This window comes from Calliphora vicina, chromosome X (genome assembly GCF_958450345.1).
Source record: "Calliphora vicina chromosome X, idCalVici1.1, whole genome shotgun sequence".
NCBI lineage: Eukaryota > Metazoa > Arthropoda > Insecta > Diptera > Calliphoridae > Calliphora > Calliphora vicina.
This window is the reverse complement of record NC_088785.1, coordinates 5,567,006-5,592,935: the sequence shown is the minus strand read 5'-3', so window position 1 is coordinate 5,592,935 and position 25,930 is coordinate 5,567,006. Positions and strand designations below refer to the sequence as shown.

General features: G+C 30.1%; 1 protein-coding gene across 1 annotated transcript in view; it reads left to right on the top strand.

The window, feature by feature from the left end:
- Positions 1-25,565, top strand: part of LOC135962810 (tetratricopeptide repeat protein 39B-like) — a 56,111-nt gene extending 30,546 nt beyond the window's left edge. The window contains exons 7-10 of the mRNA XM_065514702.1: positions 579-907; positions 5,932-6,414; positions 15,925-16,065; positions 25,239-25,565. Coding sequence (XP_065370774.1) covers positions 579-907; positions 5,932-6,414; positions 15,925-16,065; positions 25,239-25,332 — 1,047 coding nt within the window. The 3' untranslated portion in view covers positions 25,333-25,565. The remainder of the gene's footprint in view (positions 1-578; positions 908-5,931; positions 6,415-15,924; positions 16,066-25,238) is intronic.
- The last annotated feature ends 365 nt before the right edge of the window (positions 25,566-25,930 follow it).

The following is a 25,930-nucleotide window of genomic DNA, read 5'->3' as shown; positions in this document are numbered from 1 at the left end:
GGATGACGTTTTTTAAATATTTAAAAAACAATATATTATTTTACTTGGATTTCATTAACACACGAAAACCTGAAGACGAAAATACTACGTTGAGGACATGTTCATATATAAATTAAATTAACAATCAATTTAAATGTTAAAATTATTTTTAAAATATTATTCTCTACAGAGTAATAAATGCTAATGCGTATTACTAAAAAATAGTTTTCGAATTAAATTTTGTAATAATCAAATAAAAAAGTACTTATATTATTTATGAACAATAATAGATACAATTCAATAGGGGATATAAGTTGATCTAAACAACCAAATGTTACCTATTTTATACTAAACTTCCACGAAATCCGTCTAATTCAAATCGATCCCCTTGCATACCCACAATAGGTACAACGGTGCTCAAATTGTTTTGCTCAAATTTGCAGCATTTGATTTTTAGATGATGGAAGACAATTTTAGAGCTTGGGAGCACCGAAAATCAAAAAAAGCCAATATAAGGGCTACCCTGATATTCATACATACATACATAGGTACATACATAAATGTATTTATGCATATATAAACATGTTTCTATATATTAGGAAAGCGGCTTAGAGGATCTTCAAACTGGCTACAACCTGCCCGGTCTGCGTCAAGTTTTATGTGCCATGACTCTATTAGGCTATCACCTAATTGTTTGCTACGTTTTGAGCCACCAAGAGGGTGATTTAAAATTCGCCAACGAAATCTTAAACAGTCAACTGGTGCTATATCCACAAGGTGTTTGGTTTCTATTTTTTAAAGGACGCCTAGAGTTTATGAAGGGTAACCTGGAAGAAGCCACGGTATGGTATAAAAAATCATGGAAATCTCAAAATGTTTGGCCACAGTTTCATCACTTAAGCTTTTGGGAACTATTATGGGTCAATTGGTAAGTAAAATTAATTAATTTTAGTTTAAATTTCTTACAAATATAACGAGATAAAATTCTAATAAAATTTAGTAATTACTAGCTTAACCCTGGATCGTAGTATAAAGAAAATATGAAACGATTTTATAAAATAATTAAATGTATATCATTACTAACCGAATTCATTGGTAGTTTTTAATTGTATAAAATTGTATACCTTTTGCCATTGAAAGTGTTAAAGTATTCTACGATTTAAAAAAAAAACTTGATACTTTTCTTACGATTATCGCTACGCTACACACTGGTTCAAGGGCGGCATTAATTATTTTTTTTAGGTCTTCTGATCTATCTGGTTTTTTCACAGTTTGTAATAAACAATCTAATTATCATGTACAAAAATATATTAGGCTTATATATGTATTACTTTTTTGTCCAGAGACATTCAAAGGTGACCTAAGTGAATGCGTTTGAAATGACCGTATTATTATGTATACGTGGCCCCTCAAATTTGGTCACCTCGGGTCTCAAATTTTTAAAAAAATCGCCAAAAATCCATTTATGATCCGAATGAGCTGAAATTTAAAATATCAATAGTACTTGAGAAGATCTACTAAAAATACGCTTAGATTTTTAGGTTGTCTATATTAGTTGAAGAGATATTTAGGTTTATTGATTTATTTTTTTAAATTTTGCTCGATCTTGTTTTGGTTTTTTTAGATATGGCGGGCCAACGGAGGGTCGGAATTTTTTTTTAACAACGTCAGTTATATTGGCGATAAAATTCTAAATAAAATAAAAACAACTTGGAGACAGTTATGCCGTCTTTATAAAAAAGTTATAAAAGTTAGCGCGCTATAATTTCGTATGATTTTACAGTGGGCGAGTTTCGATGCAAACTACTTAAAATGATAGTAAAGTAATTTATAAAAAGTTTTGAAGACTAGCTATAACAGTTCCTTAGAAGTTCGAAAATAACTATTTGCTTTGTAGTTTCTGATGACAAACATTTGTATACCAACATAACACGCAAAATATTGATATTACTAAAGTATTCCAATTATTCGATTTTTCTATTGTTCGAATAAAACGAATAAGAGAATTTTACTTGTTCGAATAATTCGATCACACGTTTAAAATTAATCGAATGATTCGAAAAATTGAATTTTTTTTCGCTTTCGTGAGAAGGGCATATATAAGTTTGTAATTCCGTTTGTAATTTCCATAATATAATTTTCCGACCCTATAAAGTATATACATATATTCTGGATCCTTATAGATAGCGGAGTCGATTAAGCCATGTCCGTCTGTTTGTTGAAATCAATTTTCTGAAGATCCAAATCTTCAATAATTCTGTCAGACATGCTTTCGAGAAGTTTCCTGTTTAAAATCAGCAAAATCGGTCCACATGGTCCAATGGCTGAGATATGAAAAAAAAACCAGGACAACTTCGATTTTTGACCTATATCTGATATCTATATATCTAACGATAGATATTTCAAAGACCTTTGCAACGACGTATATAAGATCATAGTAAGTTGGACCTACAATGGGTCAAAATCGGAAAATCACCAAAAAAAAATTTAAATTTAAAAAATTTAAAAAAAGAACTTTTAAAATTTAAAAAGAAATTTAAAATTTAAAAAAAAAATTTTAAAATAATTAAAAATACAACTTTGGAAAAAAACAAATTTATTTACCTACAAAATATTTAAAATTTGTATTTTGAAGTATAATTTGGTGAAGGGTATATAAGATTCGGCACAGCTGAATATAGCTCTCATACTTGTTTCATATTTTATTGTTAAAGAAAAACAAAAAATAACTTTAAAGTTAACAATTCAAGTATTGATAATGTTAAAAAAATTCGAAAACAAAGTCTATCATTAAATTTTCATCAGAATCCCTTCCAAACAATCTACAAAACAATGATAAAATGAACACATCCGTGTACGATTTGACACCATTCGGTGTCAATAGTGTATCAACCCCGTATGTGTACAATCTTGGACATGATCCTGAATTCAAGTACAAACGTATTAAAAACAATTTATGTCTTTAATTCTGTAATAATGAATTATTCACTTTTTCTAAATTATTTATAACCAGGGCAACCAAAAATATGCAATATCATATTTTTTGCTGTGCGTTGTATAAACATATGAGTTAATTATTTATCCGTTTTAGACAATTTTAAGTTTTGGCATCGATTTGTTAGTGCATATTTTACTCTTTACTGCATATTTTAGCATATTTTGCGTTTTATAGCATATTTTTGCATATTTGACTCATAACTGCATATTTTCGTTGCATATTTTCTTTCTTTTCATTAGTTTGTTCTCTTAATACAATTTTAAAATATACATGGATATCGATAGACGAAACAATGGATGAGAAAGGAAGAAAAATAGGAAATGTCATGGTATTTTGAGTCCCAATCATAAAATTCCAACAAAAATATTTCTTTAATTGTCACAGTTTTAACTAGAACAAGTAAGAAAGTATGGTCGTTCAAGCCCGACCATATAATACCCTACACTAAGTAAATGAGCAAAAACATTTTTCTTTTAAAATTTCAATAATTTATATTTTTGAGTGATTTTCGGAAGTGGGACTTATATGGGGGCTATGACCAATTATGGACCGATCACCATGAAATTAGGTCGTCTGATTTGTGTCTATATGAAAGTTTACTATGTTGAATTTTGTGAGTATACCAACATTTTTAAGCGATTTATGCACGTTAAAGTGATTTTCGGAAGCGGGTCTATATGGGAGCTATGACTAATTATGGACCGATCGTAACAAAATTTGGTGACAAGAATTTTGTATATATAAAACTTATTTGGAGCGCAATTTGTGGAGATACATTTATAAATTAAACATTTATGACCGATAAAGTCCAATTTCGGAAGGACATTTGTATGGGGGCTAGATGAAATAATGGATCGATTTCAGCCATTTTCAATAGGCCTTGGGCCGAAAAAATAATATGTACCAAAATTGATCGAAATATCTTCAAAATTGCAACCTGTACTCTGCGCACAAGGTTTACATGGACAGCCAGCCAGCCAACCAGACGGACGGGCGGACATCGTTTAATCGACTCAGAAAGTGATTCTACTTTAAGGTGGGTGTGACTAATATTTTTGGGCGTTACAAACATCTGCACAAACGCATAATACCCTCCCCACTATGGTGGTGTAGGGTATAATGATATAAAAGTGATTTTTATAGCTTTATGTAGAATAGAAATATTTCGAGAAATTTATCCGGAACATCCGGAACATGGGGCACATGGATTGAGCAAGTAAAATATACCACTACTTACAAAAACAAAGTTTGAAGTATAAGACAGTTTAAAAGATGAGACAAATTAACTCTATAAGTGCATATTTTATGCACATAAAACACTTTTTTTAGAGCATATTTTTGGTTGACCTGTTTATAACAAATTGTATTACACCCTCAAGCTCTCTATCAACGTTACCGAATCTTTGCTTAATCAAGTGGTCTTAGGGAATTGCACAAATCTGTCCAAAGTTTGATATCATTGTCAGTGAACGTGGCTAATTTGATGTCACACAGTGCATGATTGACGCATTTATAAATACGCAAACAGTTTATTACCATGCACAGTGGTTTAGAAACTTTTTTTTGGAAATAATTCGGTATCTTTGGAACTATTGGAGATATTGTTACATGGTTTGAGCTGAGGTGTCTTCAAGTTGATTTACATTTGTTCTGCTTTCTAGAGCTAAAGTACGTAGCCCCTCAAAGTTGGTCATCTCGGGTCTCAATTTTTTAAAAAAAATCGCCATGAGCTGAAATAAATAGTCCTTGAGAAGATCTACAAAAAATACAAGTGTAGGTTATCGCTATTAGTTGAAGAGATATTCAGGTATATTGATTTCTATTTTTTAATTATGCTCGATCTTTTTATGGTTTTTTAGATATGGCGGGCCTACACAGGGTCGAAATTTATTCTTAAAATATCAGCTATATTGGCGATAAAATTCTAAATAAAATAAAAAAAACTTGCTAACAGTTATCTCTCCCTATAAAAAGTTATACGCATCCAAAGTTGGAATTTGTAAAAAGGGCCGTATTTTTTACGTTTTTCCCAAAAAAGCCCATATATTTTTTATTTTGCAGAAAAAAAATTCCTTCTGGACTATATTGAATTTTTATATGATCCGGAAAGATAACTTAATGCAAAAACGTGTAAAGGAAAATTTGGCTCACTTAAGCGGACATACCTTAAGCGGACATATCCTATCTAAACTTGGCCAATTTAAAAAAAAAATCGGTTTGAGTAAAAAATTCTAAAAAGGCAAAGCACCGATCCACGAAAAAGCTCCATATTTGTATAACCCCATATGTTTCTTAAATACCTACTAAGTATGTTTACTATTACACGGTACTTAACGTCGCAGTAGGCATTTTTCTAAAAAAAAACTCAGTTTTTGGAACACATTTTCTCCGTTTTAGGAATTTCGGTATTTGAAAATAAAACATTTAAATTTAAAAATTTAAGGACATTGAAGTCTATATTGGTTCCAAATTTTGTTGTGATATCTTTAATTGTTTTTTACATTAATTCAAATTTTATATTTTTATTCGTGGAAAATCACCATATGAAAATTTGTTTAGTTTTTAAGGCAAATGTAGTCCCAAAATTTTACTAAAATATCAATCCTCAAGAATATCAAATACTTATATAAAAAGCCATTATGTACTCCTCAGAAGTTCCACAAACCTTGCCCCATTTGACAAGTTTGTACGGTTTTGAATATAGTGCGTGCAAAATCTGTTACACCAAAATTTCTGTTAAGTCAGTAAGTGTTTGAATTCAAAACTTACATTTGATATGTTAATAAAATTTTGCATGAAATTTATAACTTTTATAAAATTCTTTCATATTTTTTATTTTACTACGAGAGGTGTAGCGAAGAGCACCGGGTTAAGCTAATTACGAGTATTACATAAGAAACTGACAAATTTGACAAAAATGTTTCCAATTTTTATTTTTTATTATCATTTTTCAGTTTAAGATTAGACTGGCGTGAAGCCAGCTTATATGCATCGTATTTAGTGGAAAATAGCAAGTGGTCACGCACTATATATTCCTTTCAAAAAGCTGCTGTTATGCTAATGTTACCAAGTTTAACAACAACTGAAAAACTGTCTATTGACAATTTAATGCGTGACTGTCCAGCCTACAAGCAGCGTATAGCTGGCAAATCTTTGCCAATGGAGAAATTCATATGCAAAAAATCCGATCGTTACTTTGCACAAGGAAAATTACTATGTCTTCCTGCTATAGAATTAATGTATTTGTGGAATACATTTAAAGTAATTAGCAAACAGTATGACATTGCTGATAGTATATATAGAGTTATAGAAACCAAATTGAATGAATTAGAAAGAAGTAAGGAACATTCCGTGTATGATGCTGATAACAAAGCTTTATGTTTACTACTGCGCGGAGCTTGTTTAAGGCAAATGAAGAAACCGGGACTGGCATTACAGTAAGTTTTTTATTATTAAATAATATTCATTATAAATCCTTATAAAATATCACATCAACCTCACAAAAATTATGATACAAAAAATCGTAGTTGTTATCATGATTGATCAGAAAACTGATATATTTTTCTTGTTCTTAGCTACTTTTAATGACATATTCTCTTTATTGTTTATTACTAGTTGACCACCCCGGCTTCGCCCGGTAGCATTTACTAATGTTAGTTCTTCGAGTTTCTCCAATTATTTGCAAATAAAATATCTAAATTTGTACTGCATACTTAAGGGAGCTTTTTTTTTACAGTTGACTGGACTGAAAAAAGAAATTTCCGAGTTTTACCCCGAATTTTTGAATTTTTTTTCTTTACAAACCATCTCCTGAAAATCAGCCAAATCGCTCCATCCGTTCACACATGAAGCCATTAAATACATGGACCATTTAATTTTTATATATATAGAAGTTTATCATATTTCATTATCATGATTGCACTCATCTTATAAAATTGTTCTATCAGCAACAAACTACTCATCAAAAACTACACTTTCACATTTAAATTTAACTACATACTTTACTAGTACTTTCTTAATGCATTATTTTGTAAGTCAAATTTTTTTTCTCGGTCCAATTGAAAGATTTTTATATATATAGTGGTGGTCCTTAACTCATTAATTACCGGAAATTTAAATTTTGGAATTTTTTGATGAAAATTTCAGGAACGTCTTATGTTATCATTTTTAATATTTTTGGAAAAAAAAATTTTGTTTTTGACGCATAGTTTTTGCCGTGTGTTTGACCACACGTTGGTACTGTTAAGTGTTTTGAAATCTTTTGTTCGGTACAATTTTTTTAGTTATTTATGTTGTTTATGGTATGTATTTTGGAAAGTATATTAGCAATTAATGTTTCAAAGTAGTTAGACGTAAACCAAGGTTACCATTAGATCGATTGTGTCGTAATTACAAAAAATATTTAATTACCAATGTCACTATCAGTACCAACGTGTGGTGAAACACACGCCGGTATTTGATGCCACCTAGCGGCTTGTATATTCACCAGTACGCTGGGTAAATGGCCTTAGGTTCCTTTTTGGAGATTTAGTAACACACGGCAATACATATATAATAATTCTGATTTTTTTATATATATAATTAATTTAAAAAGGGTCCATTTTTGGACCCTTTTTCAATCACCACTTATGAAATGGGGGGAGGCTTGAGAAAATTTTCCAAAAATATTATATTGTTGGTAAGAGACCAAACCTTAATATAAACGCCTCATACATTTTATTATTTATATTTATCTGTGTTTCATATTTACTCAAAGTTAAGAAATGATAAACGTGTATTCAAACACACGGCGGTAAGAAATGGGTTAATAAACAAAAGTTGGATTTTGGCCATTCTCACCCCCAGTTTGGTGAACATTAGTAAAAAAAATCTAAAACCATAAAAAAATTATGATTTTAAATGTTTGGGTTAATTTTAACCCCAAGTGCTATATAGGGTTAATTTTAATTTTTCTGCTGTTTTTGTAAATATTAGGCTTTGTGTTATATTTTTGTTAAGTTTCATCAAAATCGGCCCAAAAATATACAACATTTCGCTCTTTAAATTAGAAATTCAAAAATATTGAAAAATTTTACCTTTGACCTTCACGATTTAAGGTTTAAGGTTTTCCAATTTTAGTAAAACTATCAGATTATATTTAGAATTACCTGTACTATAATATTCGGAATAGGTTTTACTTAAAATTTATAGCAGTAAGGAAATAGAGCTCATTCGCCAAAAAATTGCCAAATAATTGGTTTTTCTCGAAAATTTAAAAATTTAAATCGCAGGTACGGAAAAACTATGTTTTCATAGTTTATTCATATTTTTATTCCCTATTATGTTCTCAATAAATCCCAATGAGCTGATAATAAAATTCTGAAGTTTGTTTAACAAAATTTTTAAAAATTTGAAAATGGAGTTTTGAAACTGCCGTTAAAAAAAATAATTTTTTTGGACATACTTGCGAATAGGTTAACTCAAAATACAAGTAAATATGGATACATTTTAAGTAAAAAAGAGCTTTTATTTTAATATTTATCAAAATATGTTAATTTTGTTCCTACATTTCTTCTTCTAGTTGCCTGAGACACGGTAATGGCCTGGCGAATTTTTAATAACTTTAACATTTTTTAACCAATTTTTGTGTTTTATGTCTGATTAGAACGTAAATGCATCTCAAAACTTCAGAGGGCTTGCGGCACGTCTTAACCCCAACCGATTTACCTAAAATTTTTTCAGGATGATTTTTTTACTAATGTTCACCAAACTGGGGGATGAGAATAGCCAAAATCCAACTTTCGTTAATTAAGGGCCACAATATCCAATAAAAGACCTACGACGTTGCCATAGCTATGTATTATCTTATAGTTTACGAGATATTCGCATTTTAAAATAATTACTTCAGTATTTTTGCTAATAGCGGATCCTTTTCCTATTTTTTGACAATATTTTTTTAATTAACAAGTTATAGATATTCATAAAAAATAAGAAATATAATTTTTTTTTCAAAACAAAATATTTTTTTAACAAAATTTCGTAATTTATTTTTTAAACGACATATAAAATTGGAAAATGCAGCTACGAGCATAGAAAAATATGTTATAAACAAAACAAGTAATTGCCGATTTACACCATGACTTTTAAGACGTCGTTTTTTCTTAATTCTCTTTTGTTTTTTTTGAGGGAAAATGAAGCTACGCAAACAAAACTATATACAAGTAAATATGGATATATTTTAAGTAAAAATAAGCTTTTATTTTAATATTTCTCAAAATATGTTAATTTTGTTCATAAATTTCTTGTTCTAGTGGCCTGAGACACGTTAATGGCCTGGCGATTGTTTAATAACTTTAACATTTTTTCACCAATTTTTGTCTTTTATATCTTATTATAACGACAATTACGTACACATTTCTATTCTTTTAAATTAAATTGTAAAAGTCATTATTTAATGGCAAAATTTTTACAAAAACTGAAAAAATTGCATATTTTCCCCTTGTAAATGCACCTCAAAACTTCAGCGTCGTTGCGCCACCAGTTAACGTTATCCTATCATCCTAATATTTTACACAATGTGTTTCTACAATACATAGAACAATTCTAGAGGTGGGGACGGTCAAAATTCGCAATTTTATTTTTTTGGAGCACTCTAATGTACATATCTTATCTTTTCAAATTTATGGATTAAAAATCAACAGCAAACAGGAAATTTAGAGAATCTTGCCGTTTTGTAAAAACGGCACTGCATTGCCTACTATTCAGTACCAAACATAGAAAACAGTGCACAATGTAGCTAATTATTACGAGTTATGTATCTTATCTTTTGTGAATAAAATTAAAAGTTGTGGACAGATTTTAATCATTTAGGGCTTGTTTTATTTGGATATGCTTAGAAAAAATTAACAGCATAGCTTAATTTTTCATGCGGTTTTAGAAAACAAAAAATTTGAAATTTTGCTAAAAAATAATTTTTTGTTTGCCAAAAAAAAAATATATTTCTAAAACGACTGCGAAGATTAAAAACATATTAAAGTTATTGCGGAATTTCGGTTTTTTCATTTTATTCCATAAACTAAACCGTTTTTGAATATATGTTGTTCAAACTCCTCCGTTTTCGAAATAACGATATATCTCGAAAATACAAGCTAACCTAAAAAAACGCTTAGCACCACTGAATTCAGCTTACTCGAATTAGTTAAACCCACTGGGTGCCCTTCTGACAGAAAAAAGTGTCAATTTCGAGCACAGTGTAATTAATGTAAATTTTATATTTTACTAGCTGACTAGGTGCGCTTCGCCACCCCAATTAGAAGAAAGAAATAAGTCTCCCTTTGTGAATCTAATTGTAAATTTCTATTTTCATATTTCTGGGTCCATTATTATAGAAAATGCTAAAGAAACTTACCACTAATGTCACCTTTTGTGAATTTAAATTCATTCAGAATAATAGTTCAGTTCTCACATTTTGGTACCTAAATAGTATCCCCTATTCCTAACACTAACTTCACTCAGATACATATCAGCTAACTTTAATGTCGATAAGTGAAATAATTTAAAATATTAAAAAAAGTACCATTAGGAGAAAAGTAACAATTTCCCTTTTCCTCCTTGAACACCCCTCAAGTTTGAAATTTAAAAATATTCCATTTAACACCCTGTTAGTTGATTTTTGTATGAATCCAGGAACCAATGTTAAAAAAATTATAAAAATTAGCTTAATTTCAAATAAAATGTATTTTCCCGATTTTATACCCTTTTTGGTACCTTTTTTATCCCATTGCGGTGGTAAAACTGTATTCAAATAAATGTCTGTATCGTAGTGGGAGCTCATAATAAAATATTCGTATGTCAAATTATAGAAAAAAATATTTAAAGAAAATATACTAAAAATAAACACAATTTTTATCCTTTAAGGTTTCGAATTTCCAAAAAGTACCAAACATATATTTTTTATTTTACGATTTAAAATTTGTTTCTATGTTTATTGGTTTAAAAAATACAAAGGGTGCCAAAAAAGTACCAAAATACAGTTTTTACCCGTTTTCTTCCTAAAAGGTTCGAATTTCGAAAAATACGAAATAGCTGTCAGCTTATTTTTCAAATGGAGTAACATGCAATTTTAAGTTTTTTTTGAATCTTTATTAGTTTTGAAGATATAAGGTTACCGAATTTACCCGTTAGAATTTCCAAAAATCCCATCTTAGTGGTTCGTTTTGGAGAGGGAGGAACCCATAGTTAAAATTGCATGATTCTAGCTTCAGTCGTTTGGGTAATAAGTTTTAAATAATCATAAAATGTTGTGTGTGAATATTTTGTTTAAACATTAATTCATATAGATATTAGTACGAGAGCCATCTATGTGTGAGGTTGCGAATAAATTAATAATATAGTGTGGACACTAACCTACATAAGAAAATTCACCATACTATAAATTGGGAATTATAGCAACAGAGTCTACAAACAATATATGTACAATTAAAAACCCTGCACGAGGAGTATTAACAGGCAGTGATAAAACTCAGGGTTTAAAGCTACTACTATATTAAAGAGTAAACAAAATTGTGAAAACATTCAAATAAATTGCAGCGTGAAATCCGTAAATTGCCAACAACATGCAAGATGCTAAATGTAAACTGCCAAACATACGAAGTTGAAAATGTATACATAATACGAAATTGTACAAAGTTTAAAACGTTTAACGCCAAAATTTTTATAAATGTATAAAATATTTGCGCCACTGAATAGAAATATAAAGTAGAGAATAAATGAATAAATAGTTGGCGCATGTTATATTCGGCTGTACCGAATCTTGTATACTTATTGTTTAATCGGGTTTTGAGGTACTTCCAATATTGGGGTAAATAAAAACACAATTATTTATTTTTTCGACGACGCACAGTGGGTTCGATGGTACCCATAGAAGCCGTAGTTTTAAAATATAATATTTTTTTATTGATGAGTTATTATAAGCACATAAAAACACAACATTTTAGAAAAAAAAGGTTAAAACAATTTTTTTTAACCCTTTACGCACATTATTATTTTTTGGAAAAAAAGACCTTTGTTCACAATTTATGCTGTAACTTTGGAACAGAAAGCGATAAATTATTGAATAGAATTGGAAACTAAAACATGCTTAACGTGCTATTAAAAAATTCAAATTATAAATTTATTGTATGTATTGTTATTAGTATAAATTTAATTTAAAATCCAATTTTTGTTTTACACAAAATTGTATAAATTTAAAATTTTTTTCAAAAAAGTCACAAAAGAGAATATTATAATTTTTTAGTAATCACCCAGCAAAAACTTTACTTACCTAGTAAGCCAGCAAGTATAATTGGAGCAAAGCGATAACTACTTATTATTTGACTAAAACACTACTTACCGTTGTTCGAGATTTTTAAAAAATTCAGGGGTCAAGCTTACAAATGTACTTACAATCAGTTGAGAAATAAGTAGTAAATTCACAACAAGAATATGTAGCTTAAAAACAAACACGAAAAATATTACCTTGTGTGGGAATCGAACAGTCACATTATTTTATTGGAAGTTAATGATATGAACAAAAAAATTAATGGCTTTGACAGGTGGCGAACCACTAACTTCCCGTTTTCCAGTCAAACACACTAGATAGCTGTGCTAAAAGCAAAAGTTCATTACCAGCCTGTATAAAAATAAGTACTTATTTTAGTAAATAAAATAATGTGCTGGGTAACCACCACTCCTTACAAAATAATGCATGAAATAACTAGTTGTCATTACAAAAATTCACAAAATTTTTGCTGGGGAATAATCACAAATCCATAAAAACACAGCACTTTAGAAAAAGTAAGTTTAAAAAAAAAAATGTTTAACCCGTTAAGTGCATTATTGTTTTTAAGAAAAAAATACCTTAGCTCACAATTTATGCTATAACTTTGGAATGGAAAGCGATAAATTAATGAATAAAATTAAAACATACTTAATATGCTATTAAAAATATCAAATAATAAATTTATTATATGTATTTATATTAGTATCAATTTAATTTCAATTTTTTCTTTCACTGAATTCAGTAAATGTAAAATTTAATCTGAAAAAATAAAAAATTCAAAAGTTTTGGGGCAACTTTTGGTTTCGTTTTACCTTCTTAATAAAAAATATATTAAAATAATGATGTTGAAGGTTCCATTATAAAATATTTACTTTTAATAGATTTTACAATAATCACTTGAATTGTAAAAATTTCCAATTTTTTCACTTTTTTCAAAAACAGCAATAATTTGCTAACTTATACCAGAAATATCAAGCAGAATAAAGGCCCCTAGTTTTGATGGCAACACACCTTTTAATGTTTTAAAGTTCCAGTTTGATACAGTTGCCAAGATAAACTTATAGAACAATGAAGAAAAAGCTATTGAATTGATTTTGGCCTTGAAGGGAAGTGCATCAGAAGTTCTGGAATGATTACCACTGAGCAGCTGGAATAATTATGATGACAAAATAGCTGATCTTCAACGTAAATATGGTAGCGAATACAAGAAAGAAATATACCGAATGGAATTACGTGGCAGAGTACAGAATGCCAATGAAATGCCGCAGGACTTCACAATGGATATTGAACGTTTGGTACACCTGTCGTATCCAGGCGTAACCCTTCCGTTGATTGATCAATTCAAGATTGAAGCATTTGTGATAGGCACTCATGATCTTAACTTATCTTATCCATTGATGAAATCATATTGGGCCTTGCGGAACAGTCTCCAGTTCATAAATGGAGGCCTATACCGTATATGGGAAAGTGCTGACGGCAAATCGGCGAGATATCTAATTGTGGTGCCTTCTTCTAAAATCAACGAAGTAGTGAAGGATTTCCATGAGGGCTCCAGTGATGGTCATCTCGTTGCGACAAAAGCTCTAAAAATAATACAACGTTTCTATTGGGTCAAAAAGCTGTTCCGATTGGATATCAAATTTTTCACAATGTATAGCAGCCAAAAGTCGTGAACAACTTCAGAAGTACAACTCGTGTGCCCTATTTGAGCGGACAGCGATGAATCTGAGCGCAGGAGGATTAAAATATCCAACAACAAAATGAAAGCCAGATACGATCGAGCTGTGAACTCTTAAAGCTTTAACGAAGGCCAGCTTGTAATAACCCACAACGTAAGAAAGGACTGTCTCCCAAACTACAAACCCATTGGGATGGACCATACATGGTAATTAAGAAATTAAACGACGATGTCTACAGAATACAGAAATAAAAGAGCCCGAGATCTAAAATGGTGAATCTGTGGATATTCGATGTGGTTTCGAAGTTGCATTAACGATTTTAATTTATCGCTGTGTAACGTCTGCTTGGAACATTCAGCATGTTTATAAACTTTTACTTATCAACAATGTTGATAATACGCTGTTATTAATTAGAAACTTGAACTTAAGCTTATATGGACCCGAGCGATTAGGAATCCACAAGTGGTTTCCTTTTGTTACTTTTTCTATATTCTAATGGTACTTTTTGAATTTTCTGTAATATGAACATAGAAATATGAAATTAAGCGTATAGTCCTAAGTGAGTGAAAATTCAAGGGTACTTTTTTGAATTTTCTATAACAATGGACCTAGAAACATGAAATTAAGCATATATGGTCCTAAGTTAGTGAGAATTCGAGGGACAGACTTTATGGTACTTTTTCTTTATTCGAATGGTACATTTTGTAATTTCTTCACCAATGAATCTTAAAACATTAAATAAAGCTTATATTGACCCGAGTGATTGAGAATCCACAAGAGGCTGATTTTTGGTACTTTTTCTATATTCTAATGGTACTTTTTGAATTTTCTCTAATAATGGGCATAAAAATATTAAATTAAGCGTATATGGTTCTAAATGAGTGAGTGAGAATTCAAGGCGGGGACTTTATGGTACTTTTTCTTTATTCGAATGGTACATTTTGTAATTTCTTCACCAATGAATCTTAAAACATTAAATAAAGCTTATATTGACCCGAGTGATTGAGAATCCACAAGAGGCTGATTTTTGGTACTTTTTCTATATTCTAATGGTACTTTTTGAATTTTCTCTAATAATGGGCATAAAAATATTAAATTAAGCGTATATGGTTCTAAATGAGTGAGTGAGAATTCAAGGCGGGGACTTTATGTTTCTTTATACTTTATGTTTCTTTATTCTAATGGTACTTTTTTGAATTTTCTATAATAATAGAATTAGATCGATAAATCTTTCAATAGGAATCCGTTTAGAAATTACACATTTATATCCACTATTTCGAAATCCCCCCGCTGTGCGGTTTTTATCCGATTTCAAAACTTTCAATCGTATACGATTGGTCTAAAATTGTTCATAATTTAGTTTTAGCTATTAGAGAACGAAATAAGATCCATCCAAATCTAGTTATACCCTTCACCTTCGTGAGAAGTGTATATAAATATAAGATAATCCGTTTGTAATTTCCACAATATAATTTTCCGACCCTATAAAGTATATATATTCTGGAACCTTACAGATAGCGGAGTCGATTAGCCATATCCATCTGTCTGTCTGTTGAAATCAATTTTCTGAAGACCCAGATATCTTCGGGATCCAAATCTTCAATAATTCTGTTAGGCATGCTTTCGAGAAGCTTCCTATTAAAAATCAGCAAAATCGGTCCACAAATGGCTATGATTCTATGGCCTATATCAGGATTACTAAGTCATTACTATAGACAATATGGATATCTAATGATAGATATTTCAAAGACCTTTGCAACGACGTATATAAGACCACAGTAACTTGGATCTACAATGGGTCAAAATCGGAAAAAATATTTTTTAACCCGATTTTTTTTTTCACAAAAAAAATTAAAAAAAAATTTTTTTTTTTAAATTTACAAAAAAATTTAAATTGAAAAATTTTTTAAAATATATAGTATTCGAAAATTTTGTTTTCTAAAAAATTATTATTATTTTTTCTCTTGCAGAGACTTAAATGAATGCATTAATTTGCAACCTGACATAAAAGAAGATCTCTATTTGATTGCTTACGCTAGCGTGGAATGCGGTCTAGTCTATGCTGACGAGAATAACATAGACTTAGCCATAAATACCTTAGAGGAAACCAAGTAAGTTTTTAATAATTTAGTTTGTTTTTTATGAAATTTCTACATAGAAATCAGCTTTGCGACTTTGATATAATTGGACCAAGTTAATAAATTTACATTTGGTAGTTTGGCAACGATCATGACAAAAACAAAATAATAAATGTTTTTGGTAAATATGAAGATCATTGTCTTAAATATTTTATTTAATCAGGCAAACATGTAAGTATTTAGTATTTTTCAATTCAAAAATCGTCAAACTGTTATGAAAACACAACTTTTCTAATAAACTTTGTTGCTGCAGTTTTAAGGTTTCTGTTAAAAACAAATTGCAAATTAAGCAAGTTAAACTTCTTTCGAAATTTTAATACATATTTGGTCAATTCACAAGGTCTCTTATCGTGTGATATTGTCATAATGTCCTAAAATTATGTGCGAGATGTTAAGATTAATATTCATACTATATATTTTGTTATCGACTATACGGTTTGAGAAATTTTTCCCTAAAGTTGAATTTTACATAATAATAGGCGTTTTTTGGTTTTCTGCTCCCCTCGGTATCAAAAATTTTTTTAAATTCAAATAAATATAACTTTGGACTCAGTCAATATTTTTAAACAATTATTTTTTTATTTGACACTACATTTGTTGTTAATAAAGGTAAAAATGGAGAAAATCGGGAAATATTTTGACCCTTGTTGAACTTGTTGAACATTTAATTTTCAAATGCGAATATCTCCTAAGCTATAAGAGACAATTGATAGCTACATATTGCTATATTCTATATATGTAAGGATGAAATAGGATCGTTTTAAAATTTGTACATACCCGAAGTGTCCTACTTTGCGGACCCATGGCCGCATCCCTGGTGGTCCCATAAAGTTCAAATTCAAGCACATTCACATTTTGGACAACAACTAAGTAACACAAGAAAACGAATAGAAATAAATTAAAAATAAGTAAGAGAGCTATATTCGACTGTGCCGAATCTTATATACCCTTCACTAAATTATACTTCAAAATACAAATTTTAAATATTTTTAGGTAAACAAAATTTATTTTTTTTCCAAAGTTTTTTTTTTAATTTTTTGGAAAATTTTTAAATTTTTTTGGAAACTTCTCAAAAGCATGTCTGACAGAATTATTGAAGTTTTGGATCCCGAAGATATCTGTAAAAAGAATTTTACAGCCAGTCGACTATAGCGAATAGGGGACGCCAATTATTGAAAAAAGAACCCATACTTAATGATAGAGAAATATCCTTTGCCTCTAATTGAAGAAATTTTTGCAAAAGTTGTATGTTGATGTGGAATTTACGAAACTTTCCGACCAATGTAAAAGAGCTTCAGGCTTCTTTATAGGTCGTTAACTTTTATAGAATGTTCTTGCAGGATGAATCCACAATGCTACATCCTTTGTATCAGTTGCTTAGAGCCGATACTGAATTTAAATGGCCGTTGATAAGCTAAAATATTGTTAGGTGGAAATAGTTTATCGCATTTTAACCCTCCGTCATGCACATGTTCCGATAGTCACGTACGTAGCGCATGTATCTGGCCAGATACACTATGTATTTCAGTACATTTATATGAAAAATATGCTATTTTAGTGATAATATTACATTGTTATATTGTTATCACGCCAGGCATATATATATGGGGCATTTCACGTCAAGTGAACCAACTTTTGAAATCGATGTCTTCCGATCGCGATGAAATTTGCACCAATGTTAGTTCTATTGGATAGTAATTCGGACACCATTTTTCAACAAGATCGGTCAAGAACTCTCTGAGTTATAGGAGGTCAAAATTTGACATTTTGGCCAAACAGGTGTTTTTTTTTATCCATATAACTTATTACCTATTGTTCTTAGCAAAATGTGTCCCAAATAGTTTAGATAGCAATTTATGAAATCTTTCGAAAAAAAAAAATTAAAAAAATTTAATAAAATATTTTTGATTTTTTTTTTTAAATCAAAAATATTTTTGACTTTTTTTTTCAAAATGGGCCCTTTTTATTTTTTTTTTTATTTTTTTTAAGAAAGCTTAGGTCTTTTCGTAAGCGACCTATATGGTCGCTTAGGGGGATGCGAGTGGGATATCTATCAAAAAAAATATTTTGTAACTCAAGATTTAAAATTTTTGAATTTTTTTGCAAAATCAAAAACTTTGTTGACTTTTTTTAAAAAAATGGACCCATTTTTTAATATTTTTTTTTGCTCAGAAGAAAGCTTATGTGTTTTCCTTTAACACCCTTTTTGTCGCTTAGTGGGATGCGAGTGGGATATCTATAAAAAAAATGTTTTGTAACTCAAGACATACAATTTTTTACTTTTTTTTGAAAAATCAAAAACCTTTTTGACTTTTTTTTTCCAAAATGGACTCTTTTTTTATTCATTTTTTTTCTCAAATGAAAGCTTAGGTCTTTTCCTTTAAAACCTTTTTGGTCGCTTAGTGGGATGCGAGTGGGATATCTATCAAAATAAATGTTTTGTAACTCAAGACAAAGGTTTTTAAATTTGCACTATTTTAATTTTTTTCATATTTGTGTGTAAACCTTAAAAATTAAACTTACGCAGAGAAACTAGACACATTAGCCTTTCCGATGGTATGTAACATACCCAACTAAAATTTCATAGCCTCGATACTGTAATACCCATAATATGTTAACCTCAGGAATAAAAATCACTTTTTTTCTATGGAAATGTTGAATAATTTAATTTTGTTATTTATTTGTAATAATAATTAATTTAATATATAATAATAATAATAAAAATCTTAATCACAATAGATCAATTTATATAATAACTATTTTTACACTTAATTTATGAAGTTTTTAAATTTTCAAATATCCATACTTTTATCCTCCTTATTTGTCACCTTTATTAGCTGCTTTTTTTTTGTCAATCCTTTCTTGGCGTTATTAGATTCAGCTACTGATTTCGCTGCTGGCTTCTTTTTTGGCTTTGGAAAGAAATCGCATTGAGTAGATGCAGAAAACTTTTTTAATTTGAGTCTTCCATCGACAAGCGGTATGAAAGCATGGTATTGAGCAGTGCCATCGATTCTTACCGCAGCATCGAATCTGCTCTTTAGTGTTTTCAATGTTTCCTCATGATCCTCTTTGCTACTAAAAACTATTTTAGTTTCTTTACAATAATTCTTTGCCCAATGGAATAAAGCAGTCGCATCTAAGATGCGATCTTGTTGAGAGCACTGGAGGCTATACTTCGCTGCATTTCTTTTGAGGTTTGCTCCAATACCATCACATGCTCCTTTACCATGAGCAGTAGGATGAAAATGCCACTCAGCTGGCATTCCAAAATCTTTTTCATGAGCTGTAAGATTTGCGAAGCTACTTTTGATTTTAAAATGTTGACGAGCTCCGTCCGAAACGTAGTATACCTTTTCTACTGTAAATTTTGATTTTAGATAATTTAGTATTATCTTCTGGTACTCATAAACTGCAACGGTGTCACGTTTTAAATCGTCGGATATGATTGCCATACTTTTGTGTTCCAGGTTTTCTTCTTTCATGTAGTAAATAACTACTGTGAATATAGTTGCTTGGTCGTTATTGAAGTGGAATGCTTGTATGGAATCCTGAAGAACATATTTATAGTTCTCTGCGAAATCAAATGAAATAATGAATTCACCAGACTTCAAATGTGTTTTCAAGTCCTTGAAGAATGACCACTGCTCTTTGACTAAAAAGTCATGGGTTCTCAAATTTAGCAATCCTCTACACAGTTCTTCCACAAAATCATCCACATTTAAAATTATGGTTTTCAGTGTGCATCTTTCAGTCTGAAGCCAAGATTCAAATTTTAACTCCTCAATACATTCTCGATCAAAAGAGTTGATTAAATTTTCTTTGATGGATGTGGTTTCCGGGCAATTCGAACATTCACCTAAGTGGCAAGAAGTTGTAGCATTAGGGCACATAGTCAATTTAAGGCAATCGCGGTAATGGTGTAAATCTTCTGATAAATCATCTTTTAAGTAATTTAAGTTGATTTCCTTCAACATCAATTTAACATTTTCATGGTAAATACAAACACATACTGTGTGAGTTCCGCTGCTTCCTGCCAAAACGCAATGTTTTGGCCTCAGTTGTGTAAATTTTGTGAATCCAATGTTGACATCCTCGTATTCAGATTGAAATGTTGCGAATAATTCATTCAGGTTACAGAGAACCATTCTCTTCTGCATTTGAACTTTCTTGCCATCGATTCGTACAGACATCCAGTCTTTCATCCCTGGCATCAGGCGACTCATATCATCTCGCTGATAAAACTCAGTTATTAGAGATTTAGTATCGCACTCCAAAGTTTTTCCCTTCTTTTTGTTTGGGAGTGTGAGAATCCCATGCCCAGCAACCAATTGTTTAGCAATTCTTGCTTTTCGTTGAGACGTTCCAAACTCAGCCATTGTTTTTGCAGAACTCCATGTTCTTGGAGCAAGCGTGAGAAGTTGAATTCTTTCAGCTTCACTCTGTGACGTTTTGTATTTCTCTTTTATTTGTTCAAGAACTTCTACTGCATCCTTATGGTATTGGTTTCGACATTCATTCGTTGAATTTGAAAAGTTAGAATAACCATCATCATTCGTTCAACTTTCCGAGCTCTTTCCTGCATGATCCACAAATTTTCAATCGTTTTGACAGCGTAGGGAATTTTTTTAATAAGCCGTCGGAAATATTTCGCATATCTGATGATCTGTGCTTCATTTTGTTAAAGGGATTAAAACAAAAAGACGAATAAATTTCATTTTCAACCTTAGCCTTTTTAGAAGTCGTAGACATTTTGAATTTTGTAAGTATTTATGTAAATAACACACGTCTTAACTTTAACGCTGTTTCTAAAAAACTGATTTCCGTATGTCTTCAGAATGACAATAAATAGTTTTTTAAGATCATATAGGTAGTACGTTTTAATGAATGAGTCTAAAATCTTTTATTAGGGTCAAGAAGGGCTTACATACTAAAGTACCTAGTTTAACCAAATGTTACAAATAATAATAAAAATAAACCACCATATAAATAACCTACCTGTCAACTTCTACCTCTCCACCCACTTCTTAAAGTCAAATGTCATAAAATAATAAATAAACTGGTACTTCGGAGAAGGGCCATAAAATATTTCCACTTGATTCCAAAAATTTGTTTCTGGGGCACCTGATATTTTAACAATGAAAATCACGTGCGCTGAAAACTACCTCTAGGATTGACTAAAAAAGCCGCAAGATACAAAACTCAGACAAATTTTGGGGGTGGAAAATTAATAGCGGTCGGCCTCATATTGCACCCCTCCAGTGGCTATTATCGGTCAGTTGTTGTGGTTTTTATTTTTAAGGGTCATACTAAAGTACCTAGTTTAACCAAATGTTACAAATAATAATAAAAATAAACCACCATATAAATAACCTACCTGTCAACTTCTACCTCTCCACCCACTTCTTAAAGTCAAATGTCATAAAATAATAAATAAACTGGTACTTCGGAGAAGGGCCATAAAATATTTCCACTTGATTCCAAAAATTTGTTTCTGGGGCACCTGATATTTTAACAAAGAAAATCACGTGCGCTGAAAACTACCTCTAGGATTGACTAAAAAAGCCGCAAGATACAAAACTCAGACAAATTTTGGGGGTGGAAAATTAATAGCGGTCGGCCTCATATTGCACCCCTCCAGTGGCTATTATCGGTCAGTTGTTGTGGTTTTTATTTTTAAGGTTTTAGAAACACTTACACACAAATATGAAAAAAATCAATTTAAAAACATTTGTCTTGAGTTACAAAACATTTATTTTGATAGATATCCCACTCGCATCCCACTAAGCGAGCAAAAAGGTTATAAAGGAAAAGACCTAAGCTTTCTTTTGAGAATTAATAAAAAAAGAGTCCATTTTGGAAAAAAAAAGTCAAAAAGGTTTTTGATTTTTCAAAAAAAAAGTAAAAAATTGTATGTCTTGAGTTACAAAACATTTTTTTTATAGATATCCCACTCGCATCCCACTAAGCGACAAAAAGGGTGTTAAAGGAAAACACATAAGCTTTCTTCTGAGCAAAAAAAAAAATTAAAAAATGGGTCCATTTTTTTAAAAAAAGTCAACAAAGTTTTTGATTTTGCAAAAAAATTCAAAAATTTTAAATCTTGAGTTACAAAATATTTTTTTTGATAGATATCCCATTCGCATCCCACTAAGCGACCATATAGGTCGCTTAGGAAAAGACCTAAGCTTTCTTAAAAAAGCTCATTTTGAAAAAAAAAAAAATCAAAAATATTTTATTAAATTTTTTTAATTTTTTTTTTCGAAAGATTGCATAAATAGCTATCTAAACTATTTGGGACACATTTTGCTAAGAACAATAGGTAATAAGTTATATGGATAAAAAAAAACACCTGTTTGGCCAAAATGTCAAATTTTGACCTCCTATAACTCAGAGAGTTCTTGACCGATCTTGTTGAAAAATGGTGTCCGAATTACTATCCAATAGAACTAACATTGGTGCAAAAGACATCGATTTCAAAAGTTGGTTCACTTGACGTGAAATGCCCCATATATTTTCTATTTTGTTTTGTTCTTAGTTCATGCTGAACCACCTACCCGTGCAAAAAAAAATTTAATGAAAAATAAAACAAGAACAATTTTATTTTTGAGTTTAATTTCAAAAAAATAGTTGTTCATTTCAATTAAATTTAGTAGTTATAAAGTAAGTTTTAATTAATTCGAAATTAAAGAAGTCTTAGAGCCAGTTTTTGCCTTCGTATTTAAATATGAATTATATTTAAGTTCTATTTAAATGCGAAAATGAGTTTCTCAGTGCTTTTTTAAATGATACTTAAATGGCCGACGTTGGTCATTTAAATTCTATTTAAGTTTCATAAACTACCATATGTTTTTGACAGCTGACTTTTGTTGTTTGGTTTTTTTTCACTCTATTGTAGTAAAAAAAAAAAAACAACAGCGTCTTGCTAAAAAAAGCGTCTTGCAAAAACTACAATTCCGATGCGGGGCAATTGGAGCTTCTTTTGTGCATTTTCCTACCAATAATTTTATTGTTTAATAAACTTTTATTTCTTATTGGGCAAAATGTATCAATTTTTGTTTTGGTTGAACAGCTGTTTTAAGCAAAACTATCGATAAATTTTTGATATTTAGTAGTGCTACCATACTTTTATCTTATTTAAATAAGACAAATTATGTAGCACTGAAAAACTCAAACTGTATTTAAATACAACTTAATTTTAAGTTAAAATTAACTAAATACGTATTTAAATAACAAGTCAAAAACTGGGCATGACACAACTTCAGGTAAGCAACTAAAAAAAATAAAAAATACCAATAAAGTACAGTACTCTTCTCACAATATGTGGGTGTATCTGGCCAGATACATGCGCTACGAATACGATGTATAGATGAAAAAATCCACATAAATTTTGTTTGTTGTTTTTTTTTTTTAATGAGTTTTTTCATAAAACGATACATAACAATATTTGTAGAGGGTACCTGGAGACTAGTCAAATTAGAAATATATTTAAATCACAGTTAAATTCGTAAAATATCTGGCCAAATACATATGCATAACGGAGGGTTAATTCTAACGGTAGATGACAGTCCTGTAGGGACAGGCGCTGTGTTGTCACAGGTTATCTACAAGGGTTTGTGTTTGGTTCTAGATCGTTTACAGATTTTTAATCACATTTTTAATCCCAATTGCAACATATAGCATTAACCCAGATGGGTTATCCAATGGAATCAGATATGAAAATGCACGATTTGTGAACGGATATTTATGTTAATTATGTCCTATGACTATTTCTCTTTGTTGGAAAGCTCTACTTGCTAATAACCACTTTTCATGTCCAATGCACACTGGGTAATTTGAGCTACTTTTTAGGCCAAAATTAATTTCTGGGAAATTTTTGGACCGATATGGCTGAAATGTGAAATTTGGGTTTTTAGATTTTTGTAATAGTGAAAATTTGTAATGTTAGGAATGTTCGTTGAAAAATTGTAAAAAATTACGTTTATACTCTATGGTGGTAGTGTAACCCCATATGTTTCTTAAATACTTACTAAGTTTTTTTACTATCACACAGTAAATAACGTCACAGTGGGCACTTTTCTAAAAAAAACTCAGTATTTGGAACACATTTTCCCCGTTTTAGGAATTTTTGTATTTGAAAATAAAGAATGTCGAAAATTCTAAATCCATTGATTTAAGGACATTTGAGTCTATATTGGTTACAAATTTTGTTATGATATCTTTAACTGTTAAAATTTTATATTAATTAAAATTTTATATTTTTATTCGTGGAAAATCACCATATTATAATTTTTTTAGTTTTTAAAGAAAATGAAGTCCCAAAATTTTATACAATTATTTAGTTTTACTAAATTATCAATCCTCAAGTCATAATGTTTTCAACAATATCAAATACTTATATAAAATGCCTTTATTTACTCCTCAGAAGTTCCACAAACCTTGCCCCCAATTTTTACGTTTTTTCATATAATGCTGCTCAAGAACTACTGCAGCATTTCCATTCAAGGCTTTTTATAGCTTTTTCTACATTGCTCCATATGTTTATCCTGACAACTGTAACGAAGTGGGACTTAAAAACATTAAATGGTGTGCTGCCATCAAAAGTATGGTCCTTTGACTCAAAAAATAATTATTTTTTTTCTAAGCAAAAAATAAATCTCAAAAAATTATTATTAAAAAGTATGTAATTTTAAAAGAAAAAAAATTTAAAAAAAAAGATGGCGGGTTTATAAATTTTGTCATTCCGTTTGTAACACATCGAAATATTCATCGCAGATGCACAAATTAGTTCTAAGTAGTCTGAAATTATACTTTAAAGTATGGCGAAAATCGGCTAACATTTGCTCCTAGTCTCCATACAAGGTACCCCTATAAAAATAACTTGAACAATCATAATTGTCTTCTAATAATTAATATGAAATTGGACATAAGTAAGTTTTATATGAGCATTAATCTTTCTAACATCGATCGGTCCATAATTGACCCTACCCCCCATATAATCCCTATATCAGAAAAATATTTTATTGTCAAATATTAATGGTGGGGTATACAAGATTCGATGCAGCTGAATATAACAGCTTTACTTGTTTTATTTTAAAAATTGAAAATTTTTTCTAACATATTTATTTCTATTTTTGTTTTTTCAGAAAAAAATATACCGGATTTTCCCTAGAATCTAGATTACACTTCCGAATTCATACAGCTTTAATGGATCTTAGAGAAAGAAGGAAAGAAAAATGAGTAACAATGTTGTGTCCAGCCAAATCACTAGCAAAAATTCCCAATACAACGCTACCAAGAAATCAGTTTATACTAATTATATTTGCACTTTATTCAGGGTTATCAAATGGTGGGGAAATATGGTTCTTTAAATATAATTTTATTTATAATTGTAAATATACAAATGTATAAATAAATAAATTCCTTATTGTACCCTTCACCATAACTGGTAAGGGTATATCATATAAAGAAAATACTTAGTTATAATTGAATATCTGCATCTCTTTGATTAACTGTCTTTACAAATTTACAATAATAAATTGTTTGTTGGCTACCAGCAGCCCATCATAAGTAGGCCTTCGCTCAGACCTCTTACAGCAGCTCGCAATGACACACCGCACAGTGCTTTGTACCCATATAATGCTGGGACACAAATAGAAGGAGTTTGGTATATGCCAATATAAAATAACTTAGTTAATAAAATCGAACCAAGGACCTCCCATATATGCCAAAAATATAATTATTAGGTTTTATTTATTTTTTATTTTTATTTATTTACTAGCTGACCCTAAAGACGTTGTCCTGTCCAAGCAACAACAGCATACCTGTAAATCAATGA